Source organism: Micromys minutus, assembly GCF_963924665.1.
Source record: "Micromys minutus genome assembly, chromosome: 1".
NCBI classification, from domain to species: Eukaryota; Metazoa; Chordata; class Mammalia; order Rodentia; family Muridae; genus Micromys; species Micromys minutus.
The window spans coordinates 220,436,877-220,450,725 of record NC_137969.1 but is presented as its reverse complement, the minus strand read 5'-3'; the positions used below and the strand labels follow the sequence as shown (position 1 = coordinate 220,450,725).

The following is a 13,849-nucleotide window of genomic DNA, read 5'->3' as shown; positions in this document are numbered from 1 at the left end:
GAGAGAAGGGGCCAGAGTTGAACAAAGTACTTTATCTTACCTGGTGGCTGTCTTACCAAAAGTCCATCTTGCAAATCTAACAGACTCATCACACTGCCCCTGGTTGGAAGATCCTGATCAACAGCACAAAAGCATACTTCAAATTTGATGGTGGACTGTCCTTTAAGCTGCCAGGTTGAGGCCCCGACTGTTCCTGGTTTTAAATCTAAAGACTTACTAGTATATTAAGCTAGTGCTTAGGACACACAGAACAAAAGGGGGGAAAGTAGGTAGAGCACTATTCTGGACACAGATAGAAAAGCTCAGAACAGTGTATAGAGATTGTGCACAGTACATTAAATCTATAGTGCTCGAACAAGCGGACTGTTTAGTTTCTAAAGATCTACCACCTAGTTTCACTAGGTTCTTTGACTAAGGGTCTTTCATAAAGAACGTGTCAGAGAAGCTTACTGGATGCTCAGTGCACAGAAAGAAAGGTAATTTGTTAGACTGAGGATGAGGTTCAGTAGATGAGCATTGCCAAGCACTTGCTGGGCCCTGGGTTTGATTTAACAAAAAACAAAACAAACAAACAAACAAACAAACAAACAAACCAAGAAGAAAAAGTAGACACCCATGGGAAAGAGTGTATGGTAGGCTCAGATTGACATAACAAAATGCTCCAGACCAAATAGTTTTAACAGCACAGTCCTGGAGGCCAAGAGTCTGGAGTCATGCACACCGACTCTGCCATGATCTTAGGTAGCTCCTGTATATATGTACAGGTTGTTCATTCTGCTCCACGGCCCCCATCATAGTCTACATCAAACAAAACTGTACGCGCTTCATTCCCACCAGCTATCCGGTCTGTAGGGACAGCGGGGAAGTGTTGAGAGCAGGCTGCTCCATGTGACCTTACGCCAAGGCTTACCACCGAGCTTCTCAAGTCCTCATTCATTTTAAAGATTTGTTTATTTATTATATGTAAGTGCACTGTAGCTGTCTTCAGACACACCAGAAGAGGGCATCAGATCCCATTACAGATGCTCCTGAGCCACCATGTGGTTGCTGGGAACTGAACTCAGGACCTCTAGAAGAGCAGTCAGTGCTCTTAACCACTGAGCCATCTCTCCAGCCCAAGTCCTCATTTATAAAACTGGAATAATGGCACCAATTACAAGGTTTAAGAGCAGTAACATATGAGTGGACACAGCATAGTGGCTTCTGTGTGGGAGTGCTCCTTGAAGAAGTGTCAGGGACCGGAAACCAGTAAGTCAGCAGTGTTTCAAACCAGCCAAGTGGTATAGCTGGAAGTACTCCAATTTCTCAGTGGGTCAGTGTGTACAGTCTTGTTTCCTTTTATCCTAAATCATGATTTCTCAATTCACATAAATAAGCCATTTGAGTTCAGCAAGTCCAAGATGAGGATGATGAAGTTAGAGTATTGTGCTCAGAGAACAGGATCCAGATCAATAAGGAACTCAGCTGACTACTGTGTGTAGGGAAGAGTAGAGAGCTGAGATTGTAGAATGAGAGTGTGGGGGAAGAGTGTGGAACAGATGAGATATGTACACAGACTGAAAGAGAAGAGAAATTAACAGGTTGGGAGGGGCAAGAAAACTTTTCTTCCCCAAACTGATGAACCACCTGGCAACTTCTTGAAAGATCATAAATCTTAGAAAAATGTAAAGATTTATTAATATTTAATTATACTTTTGATGGAATGATTTAAAAAGAACCTTTTAAAATACTTGTGTTTGAAAGGATTAAACTTGTGTTATAATTGTCCTTTCTCTTTCCTGAAGGTGGCGGAAAGGGCACTCTATTATTGGAATAATGAGTACATCATGAGTTTGATAGAAGAGAACTCAAATGTCATCCTTCCCATCATGTTCTCCAGCCTTTACAGGATTTCAAAAGAGCATTGGAATCCGTACGTCTTCAGTTTCCTTCCGTCCTCCCTCCCCTTCCTGTCCTCACTCTCCCATTTGTCCCTTCCCCTTCCTCACTCTGCACCAGATGCTGTGGCCCTTGTGAAGGGTACACACATGACAAGATAAAATCCCTCTGGAAATGTGCAGGTTGGGGCTCTGAAAAGCAAACAAATATTTTAACAAAGTAGTGCTGTTTAATTAAAATATCTTTTTATTTGAGAGGCTTTCTGACTTGTCTGAAGGTAGCCATATGTGTTTTGGGAAGGTGCTGCAGTCCCAAAGAATGTGTGTTGACTGGCAGGGCTCAAATTAAATGTGTTAATTTTTTCAAGGCAGGATCTTACTGTCCAGGCCATACTGACCTGAAACTCATGATCCTCCTGTCTCAGCCTCCTGAGTGCTGGGGAATGGCTGTGCTTGGCTTCAGATAGTCTTCACGGAGTTTGGTGGATGGTGCTGATAGGGAAAGCCCCTTCAAACAGGGGTCAGATTTCTTCCATGTAAAAAGACACACAGAATCCTTCGGGCTCAGGGAGGCAAAAGAGACCTTTGGTGGAACAGTACTAGAGACAAGTCTAGAAAAGGAAGTGGGGCCCCCAAGAGCCTTCACCAAGGGCAGCATCAGGAAATACTGGGGGGCTGTGAAGAAGTGGTCTGAAGAGATTTACATTTGATAGGAAGACCCATTTCCCAGCAGCCAGCTCAGCTGTTGGAATTTTGAAGTTATAAATTTCATAATCTTCAAGGACGAGTTTAATTTAGCCCTAGGAGAGTTAAAGTATTTTATATTGCGATGCCTTTGCGTGTTTCTCTATGCAATAAAGTTTTATGTGGCACTGAAGAATTATTAAGTACAATTCAGTCTGTGCTTTAATTTTTTTGCATGGAGTTGTAAAATAACATTTTTTCCTAATTTCTAACTATAATGCTTCCTATATTAATAAAACTTTGAAAACAGTTAAGCCCCATTGTGCAGATTCTCTCTCTAGGGTCTGCAGAGCAGCTCTGGACAGTGTTAGTAACTGCCCAGGATCCAGTGCTTCTCCAGTGCTGCCCTTGGAAAGAAGGCCATTCTCCAGCCTCAGCTTAAGTTTCCCTTCTTTTGGGCACCAAGCAGACACCAGACCTCCCACTGACATGAACCCTCCTACTAACACAAGCTCTCAGTTTTAAGTGATGCCTTCTTAGTAGATTGAGAAGTTTGTTGCAAAATGGAAGCAACCTTGAAAGTTTTGAAACACCTTTTTTTGCCCAGTCTGAATCTTTCATGTGTGTCACAGCTTAGTCCTCACATTGTCCAAGAGTGTATTGTACTTGGTAAGAGTCGGCCAGCAGCTCTGCATTAGCTGTGGAGCAGTGCTCCACGGCCATGAGCATCTGGCACCAGCTTGACAGTTTTCAGCACGAATATTGGGTCAGCAGAAAGGGTGAGCAGGAACAGACAGACTGGAAGAGCAGCTTGGAGGGGCTTGGTAGCCTGTCTTTGAGCCCAAGTGATCTATATATTCATTTCCACAGGAATAGCTTCTGATTTTAAATGATTACTCTGAAAGTAATTTTTTTTAGCCACTGGTACTTGTTTTTAGGGTATGACTATTCTGTCTGTCTGTCTGTCTGTCTGTCTGTCGTTTGTCTTAAGGTTGTATCCATATGTATATAGTTCACAGTGCCCTTTAGTTCTCAGTGCTTTTACCTCTACGTCCCACATGCTGGGATTATAGGTGTACACACACACACACACACACACACACACACACACACACACCCTCTGCCTGTCTTAGCTATCTCTCCTACCCTTAAAGCAGCTTTATCTTATACTTGCCTTTTGTTATGTATTGGCCATAAGCATGTCTGTTCTGGGCAGCAATAATTTGAAAGAACAAAGTTGGGTTTTAACTTTGCCATCCCTCAGGAAGATGGAATGGTAAAGAACTCAAATCTCTTGATGTGGAAATGAACTGTATAAAAGGAAATAGGAAACCAGGTGTGCTAATACATGCCCATAATATCAGCACTGGACAGTTGGAGGCAGGAGGATCAGGACTTCAAAGTTATCCTCAGCTACACATTAAGTTTGAGGCTAGCCTGTGCTACATGTATGTTGGAAAGGGATTTGTAGGGGGCAGTAAGGGTAATAGGTTGGGAGAGAGGTTGGGCAGTAGGGTTATGATGATCGGAATGCACTTTAGAAGTGAGTGACTTTGTCAAAGGGAAATGCAGTAAAAGGTTGATTGTAGCATATACACTAGAGGAGGCCTGACTCCTGCAAAACTGTTCTTTCGCTTTTCTACTCAGCATCCCATTTTGAAGACTAACGGTACATTCTCCTTCTCTGCCTCACAGGGCTATTGTGGCGTTGGTGTACAACGTGTTGAAAGCATTTATGGAAATGAACAGCACTATGTTTGATGAGCTGACAGCCACATACAAGTCAGATCGTCAGCGGTAACTTTTTAAAGCTCTTTTGTCTGCTGTGCATAAAGCTATTGAATCATTTCTGAACTCTGTTAAAGTTGCCATCTGCACATCAGATCATAAACAGCAGTCTGTATTTACCTGCTCTCTCTGCGTGCTCCTTAGCTGTCCCCATTAGTGTACCACTAAGTTAGATGGTTTTGTAATGGTGTGATTTTGATGAAGTCTGCTGCTTTTCTTTATTTCTGTTCTACCACAAGGTTAAGAGCCTGGCATAAAACTAGTCCTTCAGACTTAAACTAAAATTGGACTGATGTACTTTACTCCAGCTCAGGAGAGACCAGGCACTATTGTCCAGAACTTATTTTCTAGTCTAGAAACCAACAGATTCATCATAACTTGAAAGAGCAATAAAGAGAATATAAACTTTAATAGTCTAGTATTAGAACATACTGAAGTACTTAAGGCTTTATTTTTACATGGTTCTTTCATTTTATCTTTATATTATAATTACTATTATTTTGTCTTTTTTTTTTTTTTTAATAATCACGGTTTGTGTGGCCCTGGCTATTTCAGAACTCATTTTGCAGTTCAGGGTGGCCTCAGACTCAGAGATCTGCCTGCCTCTGTCTCCCATGTGCTGGGATTAAAAGTGTGAGCCTGCATGTGTGGCCCAAGTTTTACTTTTTTTTGTCCAGTATATTCAGCTTTCCACAAAAGGGGTTCTCTTGCTGTAAAGAGGCCCCAAAGTAACTAACTTATAAAGAAAAGCATTTAATTGGGGCTGGCTTACATTTCAGAAGTTTATTCCACTATTGCCATGTCAGGGAGCACGGCAGTGTGTAGGCAGAACTGAAGATGTAGCTGAGAGTTCTACATCTGGATTCCCAAGCAGTAGGCAGAGGGAGACACTGGGACTGGCTTGAGCATTTGGAACTCAAAGCCCATCCTCCAACAAGGCCACACCTCCTAATAGTGCTACTCCCTGGTGATCAAGCATTTAAATCCGTGAGCCTATGGAGGCCATTCCTGTTCAAACCACCAGAGACCGTAATGCAGATTAAGGAAAGCACCAGGAGTTCTTAGGGATTGGTTTCCTGGCTTGACTGATAAACACAAACACCCACTTTGTATGTCATAAAGCATGGAGAGTCCCCCAAGCAGGTTGGGTGTCCATGCCTTGGGTTTATTGAACCCATGAGAAGGAAGTTGCTATGATTTTCTTGCTTCTTTGCTTTGCCTTATTTAGAATTCGTTAGTTGTATCTTACTGAGGAAAAGGGCAAAGAATAGGACAGTTTGGGGACAGAGGACCAAGGATCATGGTAGAGATTGTTTTTAAGTTACAGATATGTGGTTTATGGAGAACAGTTTAATCACAGAATATGGTTGTAATTACAATATCATTTTTGAGGTAAACATCAATTCTGGATTACACTTGAAACCTAAATAACTGTTAATTTACCCATGTTATCAAGTGTTTAAAATTACTAAATCTGTAATGACCCTCCTCACCCTACAGTTATTAAAATCTTTTAAAACATTATTATTTTTTTTAAGGTACTAAGGTAGACTGGAAAGATGGATCATTAAGAGCACTTGGTGTTCTTCCAGAGGACCCAGGTTCAAGTCCAGCACCCATAACAGCTTCTGAAGTTGTACCTCCAGTTCCAAAGGATTTAATATGCTCTTTTGGCCTCTTTGAGGATCAGGCAGGCACACAATTCTCAGACATACATGCAGACAAAAATAAACACATTAAAAACAAAACACTTTTAAAACTGGAGGGCTCTGCCAAGGGTATATTAGAATACCATGATGAGTCATTAAATTGTCATAGCATTTGTCTGTTAGCAGACTAAATTTCTGTGATTGTTAATCTAGGCAAAATCTTATTAAGAATATTAAAGGAGCTGCAGTCTAAGTGGTAGGGTGTGCTTGGCTAGCATATGCAAAGGCCTTATGCTCAGTTTCCAATGTCAGTGTGTGGGAGCAACACACACACACACACACACACACACACACACACACACACGTTAATTTTTCTAATAAATTCTCACAATAAAGTTATTTTGTAACCTTTTAATATCTAAGCTAAATACTCACTTGAAAGTTAAATGGATTTAACTAAAGGAACAAAGAACAGACAGAAATGAAATTGACTCCGTAAGCTAGAATGTTAATGTAGCTTGTAGTGAATGGACTACCTTAAATGAAAATAGTTTTTGTTTGTTTGTTTGTTTGTTTTGTTTTTAAAAAGCATGGTTGCTATTTTGCCAAACAAATAAACATAGAAGATTGTACCAAGCAGATAAAGTATGGGTTTCTTCATAGAAACGACACTAACTGTTAATTAGTAATTGAACATGAATGTTTGGAGCTGTGATGAAAGAGCCAAATATGAGATTATAGTTAATGATGACAGGAAGTTGGTGGTTCAAAGCAGATTTTAAAGTATTATAAATGAGAATGGCAGGTGGAGTGAGCTTCTAACATCGTCAGGCAGGGCAGGGGAAGGCAGCATTGGTGCTCTACAGGGAAATGGGGAAAGACTTTGACAAGAGTCCCAGCACCACAGTGTGCTGCGCTCTTAAGATTCCCACTGACAGAGACTGGGAGAAATAATGGCGGTACTAAATACATCAGGGTGTGTAAACTCTTAGGAGCTAGGCATGCACATGTGTAATCCTAGCACTCAGGAGGAGCAGGAGCAGGATTATCATTAATGAGTTAAGGATAGTCTGGACTACCTGAGACCCTTGCCTCAAAAAACAACACAAACCAAAAATCAACCAAAATAAGTAATGTTTAGATTTTCTTTCACATACAATTTCATCTATATGAAAGGCCAATAGAAGACAGTTCATAGAAACAGCAGACTGGTGGTTGCCAGGGGCTGGAAGAAGAGGCTGTGGGCAGCATGATTTCTTCTCTGGGGAGGATGAGAATGTCTGAGACTGTAAGTTTCAGTATGAAAGCAGTGAGGCAACTCAGCACACATTCATCTGGAGAAGGCCTGAGCACAGGACAAACCCTACCGTACCCTGTAGAGCTGGTGAACTTGAGTGACAGCTTCAGTGGCAAAAGGATGATGTCATGGGTCATGGTGTCAGCTACAGATTAGGGCAGTGTGAATTGCCATAGGATGTGCTGGCTTTCAGTCAAAAAAGTTCCCAAACATTTGCTTCCCTCAACCAAAATAAAAAAATCACTTAGAGCTGCCATGTGGGTGCTGGGAATTGAACCCAGGTCCTCTGGAGGAACAGCCAGTGTGCTCTTCACCACTGAGCCATCTCTCCAGTCCCTTCTTCCTATTGTTAGAGAATTTAATATAACTTTGCAAAGTATTGATGATTACTAAATAGTGTTTGTCATTGGAATTTCATGCAAAGTTCACACTTTTATGGATTTCTCTGCGTAAAGAACATACTGTTGTTGAAGTAGCATGTGCCAGGACCAGTTCCTGGAGTCTGAGGCTGCAGAACTCCCGTGCTTAGGAATTGTTTCACTAGTGAATTCACAGTGTTATCTTTTCACCAGTTCATTGCAGTAAGCTCAAGGTAATGAAGTGAATTATGTTAGTAGATGAGAGTTTATGTGATGAAATATTTTTAATAAGCATGAATGTTTAATTTATAATACAGTTTTGTGTTCTTTGATTATGTACTTCCTACTTCATTGATATTAAAACTTAAAAAAAAAAAAAAAAAGAAAAAAACAACCCTGAAGTTTTGAAATGGCTTTGGCAAATTTAAATTGTTGAACTTGTTTTGGCCTATCTATTGTGGTGAACTTTGCCAAACAATGCAGTCTGAAATTCTGGAGAGCACTGGTATTGGCATTTAACCAAGTCAGTATTGAACCATATTTTGGTATTTAATGACTACATATCAGTATTTAACCAAATTTGAATGCTTGCTCACTTAAAGTTTTAATACACCATAGTACCAGTGTCTACAAGGTTTTATGCAGATCATTAATATATTTTTATAATATATAGATATATAACAAAACATAAATACATTTTTATCATGTGTTTTCAGAAATGACCAGTTCGGTATGCATTGTATGGGAAATAGACATAAATAAAGGAGAGAATATATTTTCTGGATCTTGTCCATTTTCTGTTAGTGTTGTTTTCAACCTCTCTTTTGAGAGTTTATTTGGGAGCAAATAGAAGGTTGGGTTCTAACAAGGCCCTGAGCATTTAAAAGCCACTAAGCACAGTGTGTTAAGATATGCTACTAGAAATCATCTCTAGTTTTGTTTCTTAGTAACTGTACATTGGGTTATAATTTATATTATCTACGGATAAAGGAATGTTAATGTAAATCAGAACATAGGCTGTTTTCTGCTCTGCTCATTAGTCCTGCCTCTATGTCAGAGAGTGTCAGAGTAGAGCCATACAAGGGAAGACCCAAAAGGAAACAGCAAGAAGCTGTCTGCCAAATGCTTCCCAGCCATTGCCAGGCATCTGTGAGGGAAAGGCTGTTTCTCACCAAACCCCTTGGTTGTTTACATTGTTTTCTGTTTCTTCCTCTAGTGAGAAAAAGAAAGAAAAGGAGCGTGAAGAACTGTGGAAAAAATTGGAGGATCTGGAGTTAAAAAGAGGTCTTAGACGTGATGGGATAATTCCAACTTAACAACAACCTGACAGCGACACACTAACCCATGGGTCACACGCTTATGTAGTAGAAGGATGGAGCAACCGTTTTCTGTATTGTGCAACTTTACAGTAGATTTCACATTTGTCTCATTATTACAGCAGCACTGTATATACCTGTCTCTAAGTAAAGGAAAACATAAGGACTTCAAAGTGTGGACAGTAGATGGACTCTCAGAACTTTGCAAACATAATCATTGTTCTAACCCTCTTTCAAAACAAACAAACAAGGCCTACAGAGATCTGTTGGGGAAATTGCTATGTTAAAATTCCATTATCAGGAGTTCCTTATTTATCACTAGCAGAGAGTATGATACAATTTTCAAATGTGAACAATCTTAAATTTAGCTTGTCTTTCTGCTAAGCTGTTAAATGTATTTATAGTAAAGGAAGAAAGATTGTCATTTCTTTATAAGTTTGTATAGCGCCCTCCTCTGGACATGACTGTAATGTGACATCCTTTCCTTTTGCACATCCTCATGAGTCAAGTGTCCATGTGGAATGGGGCTGTGAATCACAGGTCCCTGATGAAAGTCTGTCTGCTGGGCGAACATCTTCCCAGTGACCAGGTGTTCCTGGTACTCCTTTACTTTTCAGATTAGGAGTAAAACATAAGGGGTGATAAGCATGGTAGCAAAGGGAATGTTGGGCTTCGTATCAGATATGGTGAGTCCAAATCAGCGTCTTGAATCCTTTGAAAACAGGCAGTGGGACGCACAGGCTTCAGCACCTACAGCATGGGCTGCAGACATCAGTGTGCATCCAGACCACAGACAACTTAGAAATGTCAGAGAACATCCTTTCGGATCCTATGAAGTAAGAGACAGAACACTAAGCGATAGGACCATGAAGCTAAGCACCAGGACTGCGCATCCAGTTGGGAACGAAGTTGAGCAAACAGCATGAACTGTTTGGAGTTGTTGCCTTACTTTTTAATGTGTACTTACAAAGTATTTCAGCAAAAGAGGATGCAGCCTCTGGGAGAAACAAAACATGTTCCAGTGGTTTTTTGTAGATTCTTGTTCTATAGCTCATCACAGCGCCAGCCCTGTTTTTAGTCAGAAAGGATTCAGGATCAACATTATGCATTCTGAATTGGATGCATATTCCTAACTACTGTATTTGTTACCAAAAGTGGTTCTACAAATGCTACTGAAAAAAATCTGGAAATTCCTAATGTCCTGAGTATTAATAATAAAGTTTAAAAAATGCTTTTATATCAAAGGTGCATCGTGACCAAATTGTTTAAGAAAAAAATAAAGGAAAAGGAGGGCTGTGCTTAGATGTACTTACTGGCTCTCTGCTGTGTGTTAAAAGGAAGAGAACCACACATGGGTAGGTAAGTTGTAGTGTACAGGTGGGCAGGATGTATTTACCCGATGTGTACTGGCAAATGTGTGTTGTGGGGTTTATTTCCAGGAAGCTTTTGCTTGGTAGAGACAGGACAGCAGTGAGCCAATCACCTCGATCCATCCCGTCTAACAGTGTTCATGGCATAGGGCCGACTCTGTATTCATATGTTGAATTGTGATTAGAGCTAACATGAACACACGTGAGCTGTTGTTGCTCTTAGTAGAAATACAGTATAAATACGGGCTTGTATATTTTCTTCCTTCCTATTAAATGTAAAATAGAATCTATAGAGCTCTGTTGTTTCTAAGGAAAAGAAGGGAAAAGCCACTGACCTTTCTTACTTACGAAGTGTTTCCAAATTGTCAGTCACAAATGTGTACATAAAAGTAAGCTAATTATGGATATTTTCGTTTAGGTACCTTTGTCTTTTGTTTTTTAAAGGTATACATACCACCAAGTCCAGGATGGTTCAGTGGAATGAATAGGAGTCCTTAGGAGCATTAAGGAGTGCTCCATATGAGTACCTGGAAAGTGCTGGCACAGAGCTGCAAGTCACTTACGGACGCTAAGAAGTAAACCCACAGCACGTCTCCTTTAGCTCTATTTTAGCCATTTCCATCTTCATCACACTTATCTTTGATAGTATAGATTTCGCTTGCTGTCATCCCCGGGGGTGACATGTGCTTATTTGACATGAGAAAGGTCAGGGCCTCTTTCTGCACCACGCCCTGTCCTCGAGCTGAGGGTGAACAGCACTGGCACTCTTTCTGTCAGTTTTGTCTGTTGGTCATTCCCAACTGAGAGGACTAAAGCTAAGCTTTAGCCTATTTAAAGACATGCTGAGAGCTGTTGATCTGAACTCAAAGAGTAATCTCTGAGAAGAAACAGTCATTTTCCTTTTTAACCAAAAGTGACAATGTGACCTCTGTCATGTTGTGTGTGGCGATGAGAAGCCAGCCCGGGTAACTTGATTGTTGCACTATGTGACATATTTAAGGTTGTACTTGCTGCATTTGCAGCAGCCCCCTGTCTGACTCCCCCTGGGCAAGCCTGCTGTCACTCAGTGTGATTTGACTGTGACAAACTCAGCTCTGTGTTATATTTTGTTTGCTTCATAGTTTCCAGAACTATATATAAATATATTTTTTCAATAGCAAATACTATAGTTAGAGAGTGGTGACCACTCCAACCGTTATCCCTACCATATTGGTTTCAGGGATGGGACTAAGAGTGTCCTTGGAATAAGAAATTAAAATATAATCCTGTGACTTAGAGTGACACCAAGGTTGCAGGCGGCAGGCCTGCAGTAGCTGTGTGAACTAAGTGACCGTCTCCCCTGGATCAAGTGTCCCCTCATCACTGTGCCCATGTCCCAGGGCTCCTTCATCACTGTTTAGTTATTGTCCGCTGCAATCTTGATTATATTTTGTTCTTCCTGACATTGACTGTTTTTTAATAAAAGAAAATAAAAATAAGTGAATAATCCCCTGAATATGACTGGGAGCAAGGGTAAGCTCCTCCTCCTTGGGCTCTTTCCCTGAGTGGCAGGGTCATGGCTGATTCTGTACCTCCTGTGCCTGTGACAGCCGAAGTTGCAGACCTAGGGAGCGCGTGTAATCACACCTCCTATACTGAACACATAACCCTAGGCTCAGTCACATTATGGAAGGGGAAGTAAAGTGTGCCTAGACCTCTAAAAGCTGTTTTAAGCTTTTGTAGGGATGAGGCTGGGGAGTGGTGTGTGAGTGGGAGGCTGGTTTAGCATCATTAAGTAGTCCAAAGGTCGTCGTCTTCTTGCTTTGTTTTCCCTTTTAACTGAATACACTGGCCCAGAAAAGGAAGAGCTTCTATCCTTTGATGTTATTAACCAACATTTCCACAAAGTGACGGTCACCTGCTTGGAAAGGTGGCAGGAGGTATGATCAGTGATGTTTGATTTGCACATGAATATTTTATTTTTGTATTCTGGCTCAGCTGCTTCTCTGAGTAGAGTTAGGGAAGAGCCATAAAGGACTTTTGTAATAACTATATAGGCAACACATTTTATATTCCTCTACATTTGATTTGAGAACCTGAGAAGGATTGTGCATCCTGAGAGGAGGATGAGCGAGCTTGAGTTAGAGGAATGTTCATTTGTGCTGCTGCTTGTGCACCATAGCGGCCGTAGTATCTCTCCTGAAGCCAACACCCCGTACTACGAGTATAGGTTTCCGTTCCCCCTTCTCTCTTCTTCCCTCCTTTCTTCCCCATCCTCTCCTTGAGTTTCTTTCTTTCTCAACCTAGCCCTTTTTCTAAAAATATCACTTACTGTAAATAAGTTGTAATCTAAACCTCATGTATCAATGGGGAACTTTCAAATATAAATATTACCAATGCATTTTCCTGTCTGGTTTTTGATTGGAGTAGAATGAGAATGGCATGTCCATTCCCTGAGGCTCAAGGAGTTCAACTCCGCTCCAGACTCCTGCTCCTCATTTCATTGTTGTGGCAGGAGAGGGCAGCAAACGTTCATTTTTACCCCGCGAGGAAGCCACAGTGTTAGCTGTGCGTGAGTGCTAACTCTGTTTTTCAAAACAGCATCTGCTTGTGCATAGATGTAAAAATGAAACAATATGAAAAGTTGCGTATGAAAATTACAGACTGGCTCAACCAGGCAGGGAAGCCTTCTGATCCACTTCAAAGTAAAAAAGATCCAAGACTCTTCCAGCCCCTGTCGAACCAGACTTCTAACTTCTCAGACAGCAGGATGCAGGTGGCAGCTTTACCCACTTGGAACAAAGTGTTCATCTTTGAAAATGATGTACTCTCTCAAAAGTGGTTACAGACTAAGCAAAGGTGCTCCCCAAAGCAATGTACCCCTCCCTCTCACAGCTGTGTGAGACTCTGTACTGGGGGGGGTCCCTAATAAATAAGCAGTGGAGGGTGCAGGAGCCTGGCTGCTTGTCTTTATTGTCGTCACTGTGGTCTTTTGACTCACACTGATATGTTTAACTGAGTTTGAGATGTGTGTGCATGTGGGCGGGTGACCAGGTTTCAGTTTTGAGGGTTCTGTCTAGGGGTGTGTGACCGTGGGGAGTGGCCCAGGAGCTGCCGCTGTAACAGTGTGCCACTTCCTCTGTCTTCCAGTCTGCAGCATGGGGACAGATGGGTCCTTTAGTGTGACATGGGATATCTAAAGGAGGAACAGAGTCACTTCAGCAGGGCTGACCGAGCGAGCGAGGACTGCCACCAGGTGTCCCATTCACAGGACTTCCTCATTGGACCACCACTTGGCAGCCGGAAGTGGGAACTACCCATTCTTTGAGGCCTGACTCCAGAAACTCATAGCACCCTTTTCACCACGTCCTGCTGGTCAAGCAGTCGCGGAGCCTGCTCAGAAGAGTGGGAAGTCATTTGTACTCCTAAAGCTGCCATGAGGTCCGTTGTTTGCAAAGCATTTGCCTTTTGTGGGATTTGCTCTCCTGGCTAATTAGAGCATATTACAGTTAGAATCACTGAACTAGGAT

At 41.5% G+C, this 13,849-nt stretch overlaps 1 protein-coding gene across 1 annotated transcript in view; it reads left to right on the top strand.

Moving 5' to 3' along the window:
* The window catches only part of PPP2R5E (protein phosphatase 2 regulatory subunit B'epsilon), a 141,380-nt gene extending 128,184 nt beyond the window's left edge, over positions 1-13,196 (top strand). Inside the window, exons 12-14 of the mRNA XM_080935203.1 lie at positions 1,785-1,912; positions 4,257-4,358; positions 8,871-13,196. Of these exons, the coding sequence (XP_080791329.1) occupies positions 1,785-1,912; positions 4,257-4,358; positions 8,871-8,970 (330 nt within the window). The 3' untranslated portion in view covers positions 8,971-13,196. The remainder of the gene's footprint in view (positions 1-1,784; positions 1,913-4,256; positions 4,359-8,870) is intronic.
* The last annotated feature ends 653 nt before the right edge of the window (positions 13,197-13,849 follow it).